Raw genomic sequence first — 23178 nt, forward strand, 5'->3', positions numbered from 1 at the left:
AGAGATGACCCGGTTGCAAGTTGTAGCAGTGGCTTTCCTCGGAGGCTCAGAGCTAGCAACATCGAGCCGAGCGTAAAAGCGATTGAGCTCATCTGGGAGAGAGGCTGCGATGTTGGCGGCACCGCTACATTTGGCTTTGAAGTCTACGATGGTATGCAATCCTCACCACAAGTCACGTGTGCTATTCATTGTGAATCTTGACTCAATCTTGTCCCTGTATTGTTAATTCACAGCCCTGACGGCTTTGCACAGATTGTAGCTGCTTTTCTTGAGCTCCAGCTGATTGCTGGCAGCGTAAGCTCTGAGTCACGCAGTAAGTGCTACTCGCACGGAACTTTCGATCCAGGGTTTCTGGTTCGGAGAGACACTGATCGTCTTCTGTGGGACCACATCATTAATGCACTTCCAGATGAAGCATGTGACTCCATCCATGAACTCAGAGACATCCTCATCATGGAAGACATCATCGAACGTCATCGAAGCAGTCTTGCAGCATGGAGGCCGATTGGTTAGACCAACAGTGGACGGTTTTAACTTCGGCCGCCTCTTGTTTCAACTTCTGCCTGTACGTTGGCAAAAGCAGGATTGAAGAGTGATCTGATTTTCCAAAAGCTGGGCGAAGGAGAGCTTTGTAAGCATTGCAGAAGGGAGTGTAGCAGTGGTCAAGTGTGTTATCTCCATGAGTTCTCACCTGAATGTGCTGACAAAACTTCGGAGAGACCTTCGTCAGCAACGCTCGATTAAAGTCACTGCTGATGATGAAGACGGCCTCTAGGTGAGCAGTCTCCAGCGTGTTGATGGCCTCGTACAGTTCATTGGTCAGCATCAGTCTGCAGCAGAACGTACACCTCTCTGATGATAACAGCTGTGAACTTCCGAGCCAGCCAGTAGGGTCTGCACAGCAGCAGCAGGTATTCCAGGTCTGGGGAACAAAAGGATTTGAGGGTATGCACATTCTGGGGGTCGCACCGAGCACTGTTGACCATGAAGCATACCCCTCTTCCTTTACTCTTCCCAGAGAGGTTTTTTGACCTATCTGCCTGGAACAGGGAGAACCCAGAGGGCTCGATGGTGTGGTCCGGTATCTCCTCCGTCAGCCAGATCTCCACAAAGCACAAAACGTTACATTCCTTTGTTTCCCTCTTTTAGGAGATTCTAGCTCTCAGCTCGCACAGCTTGTTGTCCAGGGACTGAACATTAGCCAGGAGTATGCTAGGGAGTGGCGGCCGATTAGCACGACGTCTCAACTTTACCAGGACACTGACCCTTCTACCTTGGCTCCAATGCCACTTCCAAGATAGTGGCTATGTAAGAGATGAGTCTCCCATGGTTCGTGCAAGCAGGGTATCCCAGTGTAGGAAAGGTGGCAGATAATGGGTAAATGCTGTCTTCCCAATGTTCAGAAGGGTCAGTCTATCGTATCTGATGTGACTATCAGCTACTTGAACAGAAAACGATAAGAACATTGCAGAAATTAGTAGTATACTGTAGATTTGCAACAGAGCTCCCAACATGACCACCATAAACAGCTGCATCTTGGACTGAATAGACTAGAGCTAATGGACATGGTGACTGAGTAAAACTATACTTGAACTGAAAATAATATGTACTAATACGCAGCTGATAGCAGCTGCTTAAAAATGTGAAGCTTTAAGTTGTTGTATGAAATATTCCTTAATCTGAAACAGTGCTTGAGCTTACAATTTCATTTGGTTGACGCAAAGTTAATTTTTAGCACAGTGCAGCTGATATGGTGACTTGTTTGGGTGTTCAGTAGAAATGTGGGACTCTGCTCCAGTAATTTTGCACAAATGTCTTGTTTTGTAGATTCCTGATGAAGTGTCTCGGTCCTGTACTGTTTTCCATAGATGCTGCCTGGCCTGCTGAATTCCTCCAGCGTTGTGTGTGTGTTGATCAAGATAACAAATAGAATGTTGTTTGCTGTGGATTGGACCATGTGGGATTGGAATAATCCAGGATAACTTTCAAAATGGGGAAATATATAAAAATGGAAATAGGATGGATGAATGCTAAGGGGGGTGGGGTAACAGAGGGCGCAGCATCTCTTTGGGGGGGGGCAACATAAGTATTGCAAAGTGAACAGCCTTTCTCTGCACAGTGAAATTCTAAGCAATTCATGTTCCTGCATTTTTAATGGTTACATCACTTCGTAATTGACATTACTGCTCTGGTAAACTTATAACATTGTAGGTTAAAGGTGTCCCAAACACATACACCACTTGCTACATCTGTGCAGCTGTGTTATGGGCAATTAGCAACGGTGAGAAAGGGAACATCCCAATTTGGCAAGCTCAGAAACTAAATGTAATTTATCTATGCGAGAGACACCCGGAACACTGCCAGAGGCATCCAAAGCAAGAATCCTGGCATCTCTACAGACATACAGTCTGACTGGTTGTGTCACAGCCTGGTATGGAAGTTCCAAAATGGAAGCTATGGTGGATTCAGCTAGTTCCATCACAAGTACAGCTCTCTGCACCACAGAGGACATCTCCAAAAGGTCATGTCTCAGGAAGGTGACATCCATCATCCATGTCATGTGGAATAATCGATGAACTTTGGGAGGGGACTTAAGTACACTTTCATCAACTCTTCTCATATCCTAACAACAAATGATTTGAAAATGCAAAGATGAAAAAGCAGCTTTAAAGTTTAAAGTGTAAATTCCCCGAACCAAATTCCTGGCAAAATCTCACTAATGATGTCCTCTCTCAGCATCAGTATGCATCTACACACCATGGAAATAATATTCTCAAACATTAGGGAACTCATTTAAGGATAGTCATTACTGAAGTAATGTTATTTCCATCCATGAGAGATTAATGCAAGAAAAAGTCATCTCCTAGTCCCAAGTTTTAAAGAAATCATTAAATTATGAAAGGTCCATTGGGATCTCAACATTCCAAATGCAATGACACAAGAAAAGCAAGCTACCATTAAATGAAGCGGTGTTTTGGTTGGTCCCTTGGCAGACATCTTTTCCCAGAGACCCCGTCGCACATAATGAACGGTGGTTCCTGCCATTGGGAATTCACCAGGCAACTCGATCTTCCAGTCACTGTTGATAGACTGTTTCGTGGAATCTTTCAAAGCTGGTGAAATACAGATATCAAACATTCACTCATCAAAGATTTGTGACCATATTTCCTTTCTTCTTCTGAGAGAAATCTACACATATAGTGCCTATAAACCCCCTTAGAAGTTTTCATGTTTTATAACGCTGAACCACAGTGGCTTTTTTGACACTGATCAACACAAAATACTCTTTTGTGTCAAGGTAAAAACAGATCTCTACAAAGTGATCTAAATTAATTACAAATATAAATCACAAAATAATTGATTGCATAAGTATTCACCCTTTCAAGTCAGTATTTAGTCGATGCACCTTTGGCAGCAATAACAGCCTTAAGTCTATGTAGATCAGTCTCTATCTGCTTCCCACATCTGGACACTGCAACTTTTCCCCATTCTTCTTTACAAAACTGCTCAAGCTCTGTCAGATTGCATGGGGATCATGAATGAGCAGGCCTTTTCAAGTTTAGCCACAAATTCTCAATTGGAGTGAGGTCTGGACTCTGGCTTGGCCACTCCAGGACATTAATTTTGTGTTTTTAAGCCATTCCTATGTATCTCTGGCTTTATGCTTGGGGTCATTATCCTGCTGGAAAACAAATTTTCTCCCAAGTTGCTGTTCTCTTGCAGTCTGCATCAAGTTTTCCTCCAGGATTTCCCTATGTTTTGCTGCATTCATTTACCCTCTGACTTCAGAGTATCCCACATGCCTTCTGGCAAATTCCAGACAACTTGAATTTTTTTTAACAGTGGTTTGCTCTTTTGCTACTCCCCCCTAAAGCTGTGACTGGTGAAGCACTCAGGTAACAGTTGTTGTATGCGCAGTCTCTCCCATCTCAGCCACTGAACTCCTTCAGAGTTTGTCATAGGTCTCTTGGTGGCCTCCCTCACTAGTCCCCTTCTTGCACGATCACTCAATTTTTGAAGATGGCCTGCTCTAGGCAGATTTACAGCTGTACCATATTCTTTCCATTTCTTGATAATTGACTCAACTGTTCTCCAAGGGACATTCAGTTACTTGGATATTTTCTTGTATCCATCTCCTGACTTGTGCTGTTCAATAACCTTTACATGCAGTTGCTTGGTGTGTTCTTTTGTCTTCATGGTGTAGTTTTTGTCAGAATACTGACTCACCAGCAGTTGGACCTTCCAGGCACAGATGTATTTTACTACAATCAATTGAAACACCTTGACTGCACACAGTCCTCCAAAAATGGATCTCCTTTTAATTAATTATGCAGCGGTACTAGGGATGATTTGGTGTCATATTAAAGGGGGGGGGGTGAATACTTATGCAATCAATTATTTTGTGCTTTATATTTGTAATTAATTTAGACCACCTTGTAGAGATCTGTTTTCACTTTGACACAAAAGAATCCTTTTCAGTTGATCAGTGTCAAAAAAGCCAAATTAAATCCTCTGTGATTCAATGTGGTAAAACAATGAAACATGAAAACTTCCGGTGGGAGGGGGTGAAAACTTTTTATAAGCACTCTTTGTAGCTGCATGAAACAGTTGGCTTTGAATGGATATCTGCCATAATAAACTTTCAAACATTTAAAATAGCTGATGTGTGTGCATGTGCTTATGGACTACTGTCAGGCCCGTCCTCTTGATTTTTTCAAAAACTACAATCCAGACTGTGATTCTAGGAGTTGGCTGATGTCTGAGGACACCATTCAGCTGTGATGTATTAATGCCAGCTGGCCCCTTCTCCAGACAGCCAGACAACCTCAAAACAACTTTTCTTCAGAGGCTGTCACGTGTACTGGATTAAACTGTTCATAGAATTCATCAGCATTAGAAGGCCATGAATTCAGGTTTGCTTATTCCAGCTTGTAGAGTTTCGCCTGACGGGCACGTCCCACAGCCTCACACATTACCTAGATAAGGAAGGTACTGAGTTTGTCACTGCCCTCATTAACCCACTGGGACTCAGGAGATCTTGCTTTTGTCCTACTCATCCCTCCCCTGCCTTCTCTGTTATTGGAAACTTTTCTCAGTTTTGACTGGTCATGAAATTGAAACACTCATGTTTTCTCTTTCCCTAGCTACTGCTTCACCTGCTGAGTGCTTTTTTTTGTTTGATTTATGTCAGTTGCTGCATTTTTCTTCATTGGCTAAGAGTGGGCTATCCAAATGATATGAAAGATGCTATAAAAGAGCAAGCCCTTTTTTTCCCAATCACATCTGCTTAAGAAATCTTCTGCTATTATGTTTCTGAACTTGGGTAATTTTGGAACTTAAATGTTTCTTACTAATCTCCGATCGCTTGCAGTTGGAATGTGCCTCACTCCCAAATCCTACGATGCAATCTGCATTCCAGGGATATTTCCTCTCCATTTTTAAGGAATGTATTTGCTGTTTTATCCATTCTTTGTGCCAATGCTTATTTCTGTTTCTGTTAAAATCTCCATTTTATGCCACCCACTCACATCCTTTGCCTGACACTTACATATTTTAATCTGTTGATGCTTTTACATTGATGCATTAAGACCGTTTTTGCATCATAGCACGTATTCCTGCTTCTCTTTTAAGCATTTTGAGAACCACCCCACCCACAGACTTCTGTCTCTCTTTTGTTTTTAAATCCTGTTAAAATATGCTCATCTTTCAGCTGAAGAAAGGCAAATCTACAGAGCACGAACATGGCCTCTGTTTAGGAAAGTGCAGAGACACTATTTTCAAATCTGATTTCAAAGTACTGTCACTCCTTTTTGTACAGAGCGTCTACCCCTGCTCTTGACTCAGTCAGTGCTCCTCTCTTTCTGCAGAGGGTAAATGTTTAACTTGTCCCTTGCAGGAAGACATACAGAGAATAAATTGTTTCCCATATAAAGCTGCAAAACACCAGTGAGTTTTAATAGATAGGTTTGTATTTAAAAAAAACACATTTCAGCAGTCTAATTAACTGGAGAGATAAGCAGTGTATAATTGCCAGAGCATAATTGACAATCTTGGCAAGAATGAGAGCCTAGCACGATGGGGTATCCATCAACTACCATACTTGCTAATTCTCCCTCCTCCAAAAGGATCAGCATAGCCAGGAGGATTTCTGCTGCTGGCTAGGACAGGCAAGTGTGTAAACCACATTTGTGGGCTAATTTTAGCCGAGACCTTGGGGGAGGCTTACAGAATTAGATCCTCTAGCAAGTGATTATTGTAAGCAGGTATAGGGTAAATCAGTGAATTGATCAATTTCCCTCAGCTCCTCATGGGACAGTTAAACTAAAATTCCCATTTCCCTTCTTTCTGATCATGAAGCAGAAAAAATCAAAGCCATTCCATTCCAGAAGTCCCAGGCTGGGTGACCCTCACTGCATCATAAAATTCTTTAACATCAAATGCAGTCCGTTTCAGGAGAAGTGATAAAATGGTCCAGACACATTACTGGAATGTGACCTGACCCCACAACCCCACAACATATTAGGGGAAAAACCAAAATCTTGTTCAAAGAGGGCAGATTGAAGTGCCACTGGGAATGCCAAAGAGGGGTGGGAGATTATTCCTGAGTTTATGACACAGTTGTATGCAAGAATTGGAATAGCACAGAGCACTCTGTAACCTCCAGGGATGCAGGAAGTTTAGAGATTACTGTTGGACTGAAACACAAGAAAATCTGCAGATCCTGGAAATCCAAAGCAACACACATAAAATGCTGGAGGAAGGCAGCAGGCAAGGTAGCACCTATGGAAAAGAATAAACAGTCAATGTTTTGAGCCAAGACCCTTCATCAGGACTGGAAAGGAAGAGCAGAAGTCAGAGTAAGAAGGTGCCCCAATGAGGCCACACTCAGGTTGGAGGAGCATTACCTTATATTCCGTCTGGGTAGCCTCCAACCGGATGGAATGAATATCGATTTCTTGAATTTCTGGTAATTGCACTGCCCCCACCTTTACCATTCCCCATTCCTGTTTCCCTCTTTCACCTTATCTCCTTACCAGCTTATTACCTCCCTTTGGTGCTCTTCTCCCTTCCCTTTCTTCCATGGTCTTCTGTCTTGTCCAATCAAATTTCCGATTCTCCAGCCATTTATCTCTTTCACCAATCAACTTCCAGCTCTTTACTTGACTGCTCCCCCTCTCCCATTTTCAACTACCACCATGTACTTCTTCTTCCCTTCCCCTCACCTTCTTACTCTGACTTTTCCTCTTCCTTTCCTGGCCTTATAAAGGGTCTCAGCCCGAAACATTGACTGTTTACTCTTTTCTATAGATGTTGTCTGGTCTGCTGAGTTCCTCCATGTTTTGTGGCTGTTAGACTGAATTCAGCTGTAAAAAATGCTGTCCCATCCTCTGGCATCGACAAGCTACACAAGAAATCTATCTGCAGATGCTGGGATGGTGTAGTCTCACAGATATCAGGTGGGATATTTTCATTGTCATCATCCTGTCCCAAATAACCAAGCAGTGGGTGGATTTTTTCAGGCTGTGCACCCACTGTGCCATTGGATTATTGGCCTTTGTGTGCTTCAAGGGGTTTGGTGCCTGGGACAAGAAGTCATTTTCCCAACCAAACTATTGCTGGGCCCTTGGAATCTGCACTCCGCTGTCAGATATCAGCTGGTGCACTGCAGAATCAGTCTTAGGGAAATTGTCAGTTCACTCTTCCTGGTAGGGCTCTTACATGGAGAAGGAATTGAGCCCCTCTCCTCTCCACTTCTCAAAAACAGCCCACAAGATCTCAGTTGGAATACATCAAATTCAAAAACTCAGATGAGTCAGGGAAGTACCAACCAGTTAGCACCATTTCAGTAAACACCTCTTCCCACCAATGCAGCCTGAGAGTGTCCTCACAACAACTTCACAGTTCTTAAGTATTGGTCCTTGGGGAAGGGCTCCCATGTTATCAGGGCTTAATTTCATTTGCCATTTAATCCCACTCTCCTGCTTTTTCTCATGCTCCTTCCCCAATAATTGAATTAACAATCAACTCCATCAAATCTCCATGTAATCTTCTTTCTCTGCCCCCCAGTCTCCAGATAACTGGGTTCTTTCTTCCACAGTGCTACTGTTTTAGTAAACCTAATCTACACCCAATTTAAGGCAACTGGTTCAGTAACCTGTCTGAGATCAAATCAATTTTACATAAAGGTTCAGCACAATTTATTTGTCTTCTGTGTGCTGGGCTCTCAAAGGATCCTGCCCAACATTTAGGTACTCATAAGCCTGCAGATACCAGAATCTGTACTAATAAACAATCTGCAGGAGAAACACAGTAGACTGAGCAGCATCTATAGGAGTAAAGGAATTGTCAGAGTTTGGGTTGATATATGAATCAGGCCAAGATCTCCTGATACAGGGATTTTTGGCCTGAAATATCGACATTTTTCTTTCCCCCACAGATGCTACTCAACCCACTGAGTTCCTCCAGCAGATTATTTCTGTCTATTGTTTAACAGTTTTCTCAACTACTGCTGTTGTCAAAATCTTTGTAATTGTCAAAAATTGGAATACTGTGTTCAGTTCTGGTTGCCTAGTTATAGGAAGGCCATGGAGGGTGCAGAGTAGATTTACCAGGATGCTGGGTGGAGTTGAGAATATGTTTTATGAGGAAAGATTGAGTGGGTTAGAGGTTTTCTTTTTGGAGCAAAAGAGGGTGAGAGGTGTCTTGATAGAGGTGTATAAGATGATTAGAGGCATTGATAGCATGGACAGCCAGCACCTTTACATCATAAGTTTATGGTAATGGAAAAAAGGATAGGTGAGATGTCAAAGGTAGGTTTTTTTTTACACAGAGAGTGGCAGATGGGTGGAACATACTATGGTTGAGGCAGATACATTAGGGGCATTTAAGAGAATCTTAGGTAGGCACATGGTTGAAAAAAATGGAAGGCTATGCAGGGGCAGCATGGGATTGATGTTGCAGTAGGTTAAAACGTCAGCACAACATCGTGGGCCAGAGCTTGTACTGTGCTGTTTTGTTCTAGGTTCTAAAAACCATTGCAAGTAGATCCCAGTTTCTGCACTTCCTTTAAATACATAGCATGCAGTTATATTGTCTCAACTTATCTTTCCAACCAAAATGTTTCACATCATGTCTCTCTGGATTAACCTATCTGCCATGTACCTGGCCATTTCTTCAGGCTATATTTTTATTTTCCTCTTTGAACTACTTCAGTATTCTTATGTGTGGAAGGTTTTTTTTCTGGATGGCAGCTAAACAAAATCTTTTCACAGTATCTCAGTACTTGTGACAATGATAACCAAATACTATCATCACTCTTTACTGCAATTCCAAGTTTTGTGTCATTTGGAAATTGAAATTATTTTTATAGCACTAATACAGCTCATCAGCTTATGTCAAACAGCGGCTGTAATGCCCAACCCCAGGAAATGTCTCTGTACACTAAATAACCTGCAGTCTGAAATGTCACATAGCTCTTCAGCTAACTTTATACCTACTCAACAACTGTGCCATTAATCCCGTTAGCTTTCATTTCATTAATTTATCTTTTCAATAATATATTTTCAAGGCACATTGCAGGAAGCAGATATGCAGCATTTAGCTTCAGTTTACAAATGAGTAAACAACAGGCAGGAGTGTGAGATTTATCATACCTGTACCAACAATTATTCAAATCATCTTTATATGACAGCACATGGTCCATGTGGGGATGTCTATTTTGGGTTGGTAAGTAGAAGGCTGTGCCAATTCGAAGACGATGCTGCAGATATGGATCTGAATGGCCATACTTGTGGTGTAAGATCTGCCTTTGTCGATGAGACATCACTGAAGGTTTCCAGACTCACACAAAACCATTACTAACAAAGCATTTGGAAAAAAGTAGAATACTTTACAAGGGCACTAGCCCACCAACTGTTCATTCATACAGCTTTTTGGGGCCATATAGATATTCCAGGTCTGCTGGTGAAGCTGCTGTGATTGTGGATGACGTGGATGAGATGAATTTGCCCAATCGCATGCAGGCAGGTTCATGGATGATGGCTGGTCTCCAAAGACCTATATTAGTAAACAGCTCTTTGGAATAACAATACAGAGTTTCTCTACTGTCACTAACTGGATACCAGCTGGAACAGCTATTGTCTGAAGGACCGACTGTTAATGCAATGAATGCTTCACTACCAGAGAAAATCTGCAGATGCTGGAAATCTGAGCAACACACACAAAATGCTGAAGGAACTCAGCAGGCCAGGCAGTATCCATGGAAAGAGTACACTCGACGTTTCGGGCCGAGACCCTTCACATGATGAGATATTCCTGGTGCTGCAGATCAGACTCACTGCTGAAGGTGTGAATCCAATGGGGAGAACAGCTCTTTACAATGATTCAGGTAATTAATTTAATTCACCGGTTTAGCAGTTCTTCTTTTAGTTACACAATAAACATAAATGTGTTACAAAATACATACTGAATTCAATTCTCTCATCTTCTTTTGTAAGGTCTGTGTGCCCTGTGGTGCACCTGTGCTGATGGTGATTCTGGAGGAGAACACAGAACATAGAATAGTACAGCACAGTACTGGCCCTTCAGCCCACAATGTTGTGCTGACCCTTAAACCCTGCCTCCCATATATCCCCCACTTTAAATTCCTCCATATGCCTGTCTAATAGACTCTTAAATTTCACTAGTGCATCTGCCTCCACCACAGTCTTAGGCAGTACATTCCACGCACCAACCACTCTCTGAGTAAAAAACCTTCCTCTAATATCCCCCTTGAACATCCCACCCCTTACCTTAAAGCCATGTCCTCTTGTATTGAGCAGTGGTGCCCTGGGGAAGAGGCAATGGCTGTCCACTCTATCTATTCCTCTTAATATCTTGTACACCTCTAACACATCTCCTCTCATCCTCCTTCTCTCCAAAGAGTAAGGCCCTAGCTCCCTTAATCTCTGATCATTACACATACTCTCTAAACCAGGCAGCATCCTGGTAAATCTCCTCTGTACCCTTTCCATTGCTTCCACATCCTTCCTATAGCGAGGCGACCAGAACTGGACACAGTACTCCAACTGTGGCCTAACCAGAGTTTAACAGAGCTGACACGAGGAAATCTGCAGATGCTGGAAATTCAAACAACAACACACACACAAAATGCTGGTAGAACATAGCAGGCTAGGCAGCATCTATAGGGAGAAGCGCTGTCGATGTTTCTGGCCGAGACCCTTTGTCAGGACTAACTGAAAGGAAAGATAGTAAAAGATTTGAAAGTAGTGGTGGGAGGGGGAAATGCGAAATGATAGGAGTAGACCGGAGGGGGTGGGATGAAGCTAAGAGCTGGAAAGGTGATTGGTGAAAGTGATACAGAGCTGAAGAAGGGAAAGGATCATGGGACGGGAGGCCTCAGGAGAAAGAAAGGAGGGGGGTGGGGAGCACCGGAGGGAGATGGAGAACAGGCAAACAACTAAATATGTCAGGGATGGGGTAAGAAGGAGAGGAGGGGCATTAACGGAAGTTAGAGAAGTCAAAGTTCATGCCATCAGGTTGGAGGCTACTCAGCCGGTATATAAGGTGTTGTTCCTCCAACCTGGGTTTGGATTCATTTTGACAGTAGAGGAGGCCATGGATAGACATATCAGAATGGGAATGGGACGTGGAATTAAAATGTGTGGCCACTGGGAGATTCTGCTTTTTCTGGCGAACCAAGCGTAGGTGTTCCGCGAAATGGTCTCCCAGTCTGCATCGGGTCTCACCAATATATAAAAGGCCACACCCGGAGCACCTGACACAGTATACCACACCAGCCGACTCACCAGGAAGGACTGTCTGAGGCCCTGAATGGTGGTAAGGGAGGAAGTGTAAGGGCAGGTGCAGCACTTGTTCCGTTTACAAGGATAAGTGCCAGGAGGGAGATCGGTGGGAAGGGATGGGGGGGGACGAGTGGACAAGGGAGTCGTGTAGGGAGTGATCCCTGCGAAAAGCAGAAAGGTGGGGGAGGGAAAAATGTGTTTGGTAGTGGGATCCCGTTGGAGGTGGCGGAAGTTATGGAGAATTATATGTTGGACCTGGAGGCTGGTGGGTGGTAGTTAAGGACAAGGGGAACCCTATCTTGAGTGGAGTGGCGGGTGGATGGGGTGAGGGCAGATGTGTGGGAAATGGGAGAGATGCGTTTGAGAGCAGAGTTGATGGTGGACGAAGGGAAGCCCCTTTGTTTAAAAAAGGAAGACATCTCCTTCATCCTGGAAAGAAAAGTCTCATCCTGAAAGCAGATGCGGCGGAGGCAGAGGAATTGTGAGAAGGGAATAGCATTTTTGCAAGAGACAGGGTGGGAAGAGGAATAGTCCAGGTAGCTGTGAGAGTCTGTAGGTTTTTAGTAGATATCAGTAGATAAGCCTTCTCCAGAGATGGAGACAAAAAGATGAAGAAAGGGGAGGGAGGTGTCGGAAATGGACCAGGTAAATTTGAGGGCAGGGTGAAAGTTGGAGGCAAAGTTAATGAAGTCGATGAGCTCAGCATGTGTGCAGGAGGCAGTGCCAATGCAGCGAAGGAAAAGAGTGGGATGGATACTGGTATAGCCTTGGAACATGGACTGTTCCACAAAGCCAACAAAAAGGCCGGCATAACTGGGACCCATACGGGTGCCCATGGTTACACCCTTGGTTTGGAGGAAGTGGGAGGAGCCAAAGGAGAAATTATTGAGAGTAAAAACTAATTCTGCTAGACAGAGGAGAGTGGTGGTAGAGGGGATTTGGTTAGGTCTGGAATGCAAAAAAAAAACGAAGAGCTTCGAGACCATCTCAGTGGTGGATGGAGGTATATAGGGACTGGACGTCCATGGTGAAAATAAGACGGAGGGGGCCAGGGAACTTAAAATCATTGAAAAAACTTGAAGCATGAGAAGTATCATGAACATAGGTGGGAAGAAATTGAACAAGGGGGGATAAGACAGTGTCAAGGTATGCAGAAATGAGTTCAGTGGGGCAGGTGCAAGCTGAGACAATAGGTCTACCTGGACAGGTAGGAGGTAGAAGTGGGAAGTGCGGGGTGTGTGAACTATGAGATTGGTGGCAGTGGATGGGAGATCCCCAGAGCTAATAAGGTTGGTGATGGTATTGGAGACAATGGCCTGCTGCTCCTTAGTGGGATCATGATCAAGGGGTAAATTAGAGAGTTGTCGCTGTGCCTCGGCCAGGTAGAGTTCAGTACGCTAGACAACAACAGCTCCCCCCTTATCAGCAAGTTTTATAGTGAGGTTGGGATTGGTGCGGAGGGAGCGGAGAGCAGAGCGTTCGGAAGGAGTGAGGTTGGAATTGGAACAGGGTGTGGTGAAGTCAAGACGTTTGATGTCCCATCGGCAATTAGCAATAAAGAGATCCAGAGCAGGTAGAAGACCAGAGCGGGGTGTCCATGAAGAGGAGGAGAGTTGAAGACGGGAGAAGGGGTCATCGGTGGGTGTAGGAGAGTCCTTGTCAAAGAAGTAAGCTCAGAGACGGAGCCGGTGGAAGAAGAGTTCAGCGTCATGGCGTACGCAGAACTTACTGAGGTGTGGGCGAAGGGGGACAAAGGTGAGGCCCTTAATGAGGACAGAGCGCTCTGCCTCAGAGAGTTGAAGGTCGGAGGGGATGGTAAAGACCCGGCACGGATGAGAGATGGGATCAGAGGGGGGAGGGAGGCTGGTGGTGTCAGTGGAGAGGGAAGGGTTGGGGTGAGAGGAAGATGGAGCCTCTGAGGGCCCAGGAGCTGACGATGGGATCTGAGGGAGAGGGGATTGCAGAGTGGTGGTGGGGGAGGGGGAGACGGGAGTCACAATTGCAGCATGTGAAGACCCGGCCTGGAGTTCAAGGCTGGAGTCGCAGTCGATGGTTGCGCAGTCGCTTTGAAGCTGTCCATGGTCGTTGGAACCCGCGGTGATGGTGCTGGAGTCCGGAATTTCAAAAACCCCTGGGTCGCTGGGTCAGCCGAGATCAACGGCTGGGGCGAATCCATGGCCATTGGAACCTGCGTTGATGGTGCTTTTAAACAAAGGGGCTTCCCTTCGTCCACCATCAACTCTGCTCTCAAACGCATCTCTTCCCATTTCCCGCACATCTGCCCTCACCCCATCCACTCACCACCCCACTCGGGATAGGGTTCCCCTTGTCCTTACCTACCACCCACCAGCCTCCAGGTCCAACATATAATTCTCCATAACTTCCGCCACTTCCAACGGGATCCCACTACCAAACACATTTTTCCCTCCCCCCTCTTTCTGCTTTTTGCAGGGATCGCTCCCTACGCGACTCCCTTGTCCACTCGTCCCCCCCATCCCTTCCCACCAATCTCCCTCCTGGCACTTATCCTAGTAAATGGAACAAGTGCTACACCTGCCCTTACACTTCCTCCCTCACCACCACTCAGGGCCCCAGACAGTCCTTCCTGGTGAGTCGGCTGGTGTGGTATACTGTGTCAGGTGCTCCGGGTGTGGCCTTTTATATATTGGTGAGACCCGACCCAGACTGGGAGACCGTTTCGCGGAACACCTACGCTCGGTCTGCCAGAAAAAGCAGGATCTCCCAGTGGCCATACATTTTAATTCCACGTCCCATTCCCATTCTGATATGTCTATCCAAGACCTCCTCTATTGTCAAAATGAATCCAAACTCAGGTTGGAGGAACAACACCTTATATACTGGCTGGGTAGCCTCCAACCTGATGGCATGAACATTGACTTCTCTAACTTCCGTTAATGCCCCTCCTCCCCTTCTTACCCCATCCCTGACATATTTAGTTGTTTGCCTGTTCTCCATCTCCTTCTGGTGCTCCCCACCCCTCCCTTCTTTCTCCTGAGGCCTCCCGTCCCATGATCCTTTCCCTTCTCCAGCTCTGTATCACTTTCGCCAATCACCTTTCCAGCTCTTAGCTTCATCCCACCCCCTCCGGTCTACTCCTATCATTTCGCATTTCCCCCTTCCCCCACTACTTTCAAATCTCTTACTATCTTTCCTTTCAGTTAGTCCTGACGAAGGGTTTCGGCCCGAAATGTCGACAGCGCTTCTCCCTATAGATGCTGCCTAGCCTGCTGTGTTCTACCAGCATTTCGTGTGTGTTGTTGTTTAATAGAGCTGCATCATTACCTCACGACTCTTAAACTCTATCCCTCGACTTATGAAAGCTAACACCCCATAAGCTTTCTTAACTACCCTATCTACTTGTGAGGCAACTTTCTGAGATCTGTGGACATGTACCCCCAGATCCCTCTGCTCTTCCACACTACCAAGTATCCTGCCATTTACTTTGTACTCTGCCTTGGAGTTTGTCCTTCCAAAGTGTACCACCTCACATTTCTCCGGGTTGAACTCCATCTACCACTTCTCAGCCCACTTCTATCCATGTCTCTCTACAATTTTCGACAATCCTCTACACTATCCACAACACCACCAACCTTTGTGGCATCTGCAAACTTGCCAACCCACCCTTCTACCCCTATATCCAGGTCGTTAATAAAAATTATGAAAAGTAGGGTCCCAGAGCTGATCCTTGTGGTACACCATTAGTCACAACCCTCCAAACCGAATGTACTCCCTCCACCACAACCCTCTGCTTTCTTCAGGCAAACCAACTCTGAATCCACTTGGCCAAACCTCCCTGGATCCCATGTCTTCTGACTTTCTAAATAAGCCTACCATGTGGAACCTTACTAAAATCCATGTAGATCACATCCACTGTACTACCCTCATCTATATGCCTGGTCACCCCCTCAAAGAACTCTAACAGGCTTGTTAGACACAATCTGCCCTTCACAAAGACATGCTGACTGTCTCTGATCAGACCCTGATTCTCTAAATGCCCATCTCTAAGAATCTTTTCGAAAAGCTTTCCCACCACTAATGTAAGGCTCACTGGTCTATAATTACCCAGACTATCCATACTACCTTTTTTGAACAAGGGGGCTATATTCACTTCCCTCCAATCCTCCGGTACCATTCCCATGGACAACGAGGACATAAAGATCCTAGCCAGAAGCTCACAATCTCTTCCCTCGCCTCGTGGAGCAGCCTGGGGAATATTCCATCAGGCCTCGGGGACTTATCCATCTTTTAACAACACCAACACCTCCTCTACCTTAATATCAACTTGCTCCAGAACTTCAACCTGACTCATATCATCCTCACCGTCGTCAGGTTCCCTTTCATTGGTGAATACCAAAGAGAAGTATTCATTGAGGACCTCACTCACTTCCACACCCTCCAGGCACATCTTCCCACCTTTAGCTCTAATCAGTCCCACCTTCCCTCCTGTCATCCTTTTGTTCTTCACATAATTAAAGAATGCCTTGGGGTTTTCCTTTACCCTACTTGCCAAGGCCTTCTCATGCCCCCTTCTTGCCCTCCTCAGCCCCTTTTTAAGCTTTCTTGCTACCCTATATTCCTCAATAGCCTCATCTGATCCTTGCTTCCTAAACCTCATGCATGCTGCCTTCTTCCACCTGACTAGATTTTCCACCTCACTTGTCACCCATGGTTCCTTCACCCTACCATTCTTAATCTTCCTCACTGAGACAAATTTATCCCTAACATCCTGCAAGAGATCCCTAAACATCGACCACATGTCCTGCAGAAACATCATCCCAATTCACACCAGCAAGTTCTAGCCTTATAGCCTCATAATTTGCCCTTCCCCAATTAAAAATTTTCCTGTCCTCTCTGATTCTATCCTTTTCCATGATAATGCTAAAGGCCAGGGAACAGTGGTCACTGTCCCCTAGATGCTCACCCACTGAGAGATCTGTGACCTGACTCAGTTTGTTACCTAATACTAAATCTAGTATGGCATTCCCCCTAGTTGGCTTGTCAACATACTGTGACAGGAATTCGTCCTGGACATCCATCCTGGAGATGTTGCCAATCTGAACTGTCTGGGGTCTGCAAGTGAGGAAATCGAGGATCCAGATGCACAAAGTCGAAGACAAGGTCTTGGAGCTTAGTGATTAGTTTCAAAGTGATGATAGTGCTGAATGCTGAGTTGTAGTCAATGAAGAGCAACTTGATATATGCATCTTCATTGTCCAGGTGTTTCGGGGCTGAGTGAAGAGCCAATGAAATGGCATCTGCTGTTGTCCTGTTGTGAGCATAAGCAAATTGGAACAGATCCAAGTCACTTCTCAGGCCAGTGGTAATTTGTTTCATGACCACCCTCTCAAAGTACTTCATCACAGTGGATGTAAGTGCTATTGGATGAAAGTCATTGAGGCACATTACCACATTCTTCTTGGGCAGCTGTATGACTGAAGCCTGCTTGAAGCAGGTGGGTACCTCAGACTACTGAAGTGAAAGGTTAACGATGTTGAATAATCCAGCCTGTTGATTAGCACAGGTCTTCAGTAGATGGCCAGGTATGTAGTCTGGGCCAGATGCTTTCAATGGATTCAGCCTCCTGATGGATGTTTTCAGCTTGGCTTCAGAGACTGAAATCAGAGGGTTGTTGGGCACAGTGGGAATTCAAAAAGATGCCTCCATGTTCTGTCAGTCAAAGTGAGCATAAAAGGCATTGAACTCATCTAGAAGTGAATCTGGGACCAGAGTCAACTCAGTTGACTGTCTATGCTGAGGTTGTGTCCCACACAATCTTTTTCCCAGTGCTCTTTGTCCAATGACTTTCTTATAGTCTTCCCCTCCTCCATGAAGTCACCTCATTGGGACTTAGCTAAGCTATTCTCTGTGCTGCCATATCCTCCTACTAACCACATTCTGGGGAAAAGCACCTGGTGAACTCCTGACTGGATTTATTTCTCTGTTTTCCGACTTGTGCATAACTAGGAATATCTTAATTAATCTTTCTATTCCATCTGGGTAACCTCCAATCTTTTGGCATGAATACTGTTTTCTCCTTCCTGTAAAACAAATGTTTCCCTCCCCTGACTCTTTTCCTCTATTTACCTCTTCCCACCTGCCTATTACTTCCCCTGGATTCTCTCTTCCTTCCCGTTCTCCTATGGTCCACTCTCCCCTCCTGTCAGATTCCTTCTTCTCCAGTCCTCGACATTACCCACCCATCTGGCTTCACCTATCACCTTCTAGCTATCCTTCATCCCCCAACCCCCGCCTTTTCATTCTTGCGTCTTCCCCCTTCCTTTTCAGTCCTCAGCCTGATACGTCGACTGTTTTTTCATTTCTGTACATTCCTACATGACCTGCTGAGTTCCTCCAGCATTTTAAGTGTGTTAATTTAATCTTATGATTTATTTTTGTTTTATTATTATCCCTCAGTCTTTTTATTCTTAAGAGACCTTTAAATGTTCGAAGTGCTTAGCTTCAGTATCGATATTCTATATATTTTCTATTATAAGGGGTTCTGGATCATGCACAGAACTCTGTGCAGTCTAATCAGACAAAGTTATAGGCAAACAAAAACTAATCATTATTTAAATAATGAGACTTTCAACTGTTTACAACCAATGAAATGTGCAAGAAACTAGTTCTGTGTTCTGTTGCCTAATGGGCAGGGAAGCAACCCTTTTGATGGGCACTACCACTTCTTTCTCACGGTATAGTTCAGTTGTGTCATTTAAGGTAAAATTGGATAGGTATATAGACAGGAAAGGAGTGGAGGGTTATGGGCTGAGTGCAGGTAGGTGGGACTAGGTGAGATTAAGGGTTCGGCACGGACTAGGAGGACCAAGATGGCCTGTTTCCGTGCTGTGATTGTTATATGGTTATATGGTTATATAATTGAATACAAAAACACTGTGCCCCATTAACAGCTCCTGTAATCAACAAGATCCGGGTTCAAGTCCTATCCCAAGATTTGAGCAGTGAAAAATAATCAAGGTCAATTCTCCAGGACCAGTATCACTGAGGCTCATTATTACATTGCAACTTGTGGGAGCTTGCTGAATGCACATTAATTTTTCTGGTAGCCAGCACTTCAAAAGCCCTTCCTTGGCTGTGAACACATTGAATATTACAGTGCCCGTGAACAGGGTTCAATTCCTGCTGCTGTCTGTAAGGAGTTTGTACGTTCACCCCGTGACCATGTGGGTTCTGTCCAGGTGCTCCAGTTTCCTCCCACATTCCAAAGATGTACAGTATGGGTCAGTTGGTTAATTGGTAGGTCACAGGGTGGTGCTGGCTCATTGGCCTGTTACACTGATGTATCTCTCAATAAAATAAAACTAATAAATAAAAATGGAATCTTTTGAATGGATGTTTCCACTTAGCCTGGCTCATTGCATAAACGTGCTCATTCTCCCAACACAGCAACCAACTAGAGGAATATCAGTGGGATTACCTGCCTTGAGCAGAAATGACTGAACTAATTCCCTGTATTGTTGTCACATGCTGAAAATGTAAAGGTATTAACATTTTAACTGGCATGTTTACAGAGGGCAGAATTACAAATTCACAAACAGGGTCCTGCGGTAACACAGTAGTTAGTGTGACGCTATTACAGCTCGAGTCGTCGGGGTTTGGAGTTCAAAGTTCAGTTCTGACATCATCTGCAAGGACTGTCTACGTCCTCCCTGTGTGTAATGCTTGGGTTTTCCCCGGATGATCCATTTTCCTCCCACAGTCCAAAGGCATGCTGATTGATCGTTGTGAATTATCCCGTGATTAGGTTAGAATTAAAATCGGGGTTGATATTGAGTTGCAGGGATGGCAGGGCTCAAAGGGCTGCATCAGTAAATAAATAAATAAACAATCCAGCGCTAGTAGCAGGAGGGCAGATTACCACCAGAATACACTGTCATTAAATTCCAATTTCTGTTTGCAGACTACTGGATTAAACTTTGTCACTGAGCAAAGGGAAGATGAGTTACTGTTGCTGGCATTGTACAGTCCTTTTAATCTAGGGAAATAATGATGCAACCAACAGTTTGGGGCAGATTTTGCTGAGTCTTTCCATGGGAATAATGATTCAGTTTGGTACAAAATAGAGAATAAATGCAGGCAACAAGGATCCCAGCAGGTGAAAAAGCCAGCCCAACTCACTGCTGCCTAATATAACTGTGCTAAGACAACTGCAGTGCTCTAAAGAGCACTATATGAGGTTATTCTTACTCTTGGCCATTAGGCTCTATAATGTGTCAACCTATAGCCGAGGGAATGATGACACTCTCCTGTTAGACTGTTTAAGGTAACTTATTTTTAATTCTTTCTTACTTCTCTTCTAATATTTATTTGTATACCTGTGCGCTTGTAATTCTACTGTGACAGTGTAATTTCCTTTGGGATCAACAAAGTATCTATCCATCTATAAATAAACATTTTTTAGCAGATGCTTTCATTCTGTGAATTCCACTCTGTTAGGCCTTTACAATGAAAGATCCTAAGAGTGAAATCTGTTGAATTTCATTGGCAAACAACACTCAGAAGAGCAGAGTAGGATCGTTCATTACCTAGGAAACTGTGTGCTGGTTTCTCCTCCACCACCCTTATCCTCCTGGCACCAGCAGGGATCACAGCAGCTTCAACGTAACCTGTGGCAACAAAGGTGAAATCAGTCAGCAGGTACAACTGTCAACGGCTTTTTCTCCAAGATCTCCAAAGAGGAAGAGTAATCACAAGGTACAGGGTTTGGACTTTGACCAAGTTGAAATAAACAACTGGGAATCACTCTGAGAACTTCCTGGAAGGTAAGAATTAAGTCATTCACCAACTAGGACTCTAAGCACCAAACTATCTGCCGGAGAGACTCAGCGGGTCGAGCAGCATCTGTTCGGTTTGAGGGGGGAGGAATTATCGATGTTTTAAATTGAAACTCTGCATCAGGAAGTTGGGCACAGCTAGCATCTCCTTCAGATACTCAGCCACTTTTGGGTTCTCAGGAAGAAATCAGGCTGTTGGAGGAATTCACTGGGTCAGGCAACATCTGGGTAGGGAAATGGACAATTCAGACCCTTCGGCTGGACCATTCATTTGGTTTCCCATGCTGCCATGTATATACTTGGTCTCAGCTTGCAAAGAGGTAGAATTACAGAGGGCACCGTTGTGTTTACCAGGGCCTCATCTATTCCTCAGTTCTTCAGTAATTTGTTGACAGAGTGTGGGTTATACTTGGCAAGTCTAGCGCTTGTTGTCCATGGTACAGCCGGAACAGAGTTGTTTTTAATGTAAACCACTGCAGTCTGAGGGGATCATCAGGGTTATTGTAAGGAAGGAAATGTTATTCTTGGTTAATGGAATGTGGAGATGATAAGAATTTTGATACAGTACATTTTAAGTCCCTGCTGTGCTTTACTTTTTGTAAAGGACATTAGGTCTTTTACTTGGCATTTGATACAATGTGATTCTAATGTCACATGAAGGAGGACTAATGAGATTGTTCTACCGGGAGGCAGCACAAACTCAACTGGCCATGGGCTGCCTCTGTACAGTAACGGTTGTAGAATTCTTATCAATCTTATTAACATAAGAAATAAGTTCCCTTGGAATTCATTCCAGTGCCCATCTAAATTAGGATATCTTACAGTCAAGAGCTTTTGGTAAGAATGTCTAACACATTGTGAACCAAAGGTGACTAAAATGGAGGTAAATTCCTCTCCCATTGATGGGGGAAATCTAGTGTCAGTGCCACACTTTACAAATAGGCTGTGAGCTGGACGGGTAATCCTGAGGTGCATGATTATGTTATCAACATTGCAGATCATCAGACAGATAACCTGATGGCTCAGTTGTGATAGGGTCTGACCTTAAGTTGCATTGCTACTGTAAATATCAGAGGAAAAACTCAAAATACATTCCACCAAAGTACTTTGCTGTGCTAATGTTTGGGCAACTCATGGTCTTTTAGCAGGTAAGCAAAATGGAGATAGTCCAAGCAAAAATGACTCAAATTGTTAAATTGCTGCAGTGTGAAGAGGATAGATATAAAGATACCAGGTGTTACAGTCAAGGGTTAACGTATAGAACACAAATGTCCTATTAGAGTAAGGCAATAGTATGTTGTATCATACTACTGGTAATTGTATGGCACATCAGTTAGTGTATATGTATGTTATGGCATATTCATGGTGCTTAGTCAGTTTTTAGAAGCACTTCAAAGAAGCCAGCATTCAATTTCAAAGAGCTCTGAGAAGTTTGAGTTTCTCTTTGAGTCGTTATTTGGTGCTGCTGCATGTGCAGATCTTTAAACCAACAGTGAAGCCAAGCCCCTATATTCCCTATAAAAGGCAATGTTATCACAGCAAAGAGGAAGCTGGTTTTTTCAGTCAAAATTGCCATCTTGTTCTGCTTCTAAGGTCACAGCCGTTACAGAAGCTAATCTTCTAAGAATTTCTAAGACATCACAGACACTTCATCAATACTTGACATGGTCATTCTCCTATGAAAACGGATCTTCAGGCCAGCTCCTTGTTCCAGAGCAGCTGTAATGCTGATGAATGGGAATTGGATTTCACTCTCATTTCTGTGGATGATGTGTTTCACTGCTGCCCATAATGGTCCCCACAAAAAATGGTAAGAATACCCCAGAAAACCTTTGAGGAATTGTTGGGATTGCCCCATATTTTTTTCATTCCAAAGCTCTACCCCTATAACCTCACTTGTAGAGTCTCTGAGACATCTTGCTTCAATACTGCACTCTGTGCCTCTTGCCACATTGAGCTCACTCTAAGTCACTAATCGTTGCCGTAGCAATGAACTTCACAGCAGATAGGTGGTGGGGGAAGTTCACTGTAAGTAGCAGCAAACCCTGTGAAATGTGGAAAGTTTGTGACCAAACTGAAAGAACTGTGAAGTACACTGTCAGCAAGTGCATCTCTAAAAATACAAGGTATCAACAAATAGCACAACGTGGCCCTGTCTGAACTCTTGAGTTGGTGGGTTTTTCCAGTTGATGATGGTAAACAACAGTATATATTCAATGGTATTCTGAGAAAGACCCTTGGGCCTATAAAAGCAAACAGCAACAAAAGTACCCATTTAGTATTATACGGATGTCAGGGAGGAAATGGTGCTATTGTGTTAAAACTTGTGCAAAATGACTGATGTTTGATTTTTGAGCATTAGAAAAACTGTTGCTCTAAGTTCCAATTTCTCGATGCACCTGAAAGTCCCTGAATATGATCCTCACTTAGTAGAATAAATCACATCTAGCCATGAGCATTCCCTGGATCTTCAGGGAAGAGACAAAAGGTGAGACGTGGGACGTTTGGGACACAGTGGGAGACAAGCCAGGGCCGAGAATATCTCGGAGCTGCTTGGGGGG

At 44.2% G+C, this 23178-nt stretch overlaps 1 protein-coding gene across 2 annotated transcripts in view; it reads right to left on the reverse strand.

Moving 5' to 3' along the window:
- The window catches only part of adamts17 (ADAM metallopeptidase with thrombospondin type 1 motif, 17), a 460607-nt gene that overhangs the window by 69975 nt on the left and 367454 nt on the right, over positions 1 to 23178 (reverse strand). For both annotated transcript variants that reach the window (XM_059952603.1, XM_059952604.1), the window contains exons 16-17: positions 20369 to 20449; positions 2956 to 3113 (exon numbers count right to left, since the gene is read on the reverse strand). In XM_059952603.1, coding sequence (XP_059808586.1) covers positions 2956 to 3113; positions 20369 to 20449 — 239 coding nt within the window. The remainder of the gene's footprint in view (positions 1 to 2955; positions 3114 to 20368; positions 20450 to 23178) is intronic.

This window comes from Hypanus sabinus, chromosome 28 (genome assembly GCF_030144855.1).
Source record: "Hypanus sabinus isolate sHypSab1 chromosome 28, sHypSab1.hap1, whole genome shotgun sequence".
NCBI classification, from domain to species: Eukaryota; Metazoa; Chordata; class Chondrichthyes; order Myliobatiformes; family Dasyatidae; genus Hypanus; species Hypanus sabinus.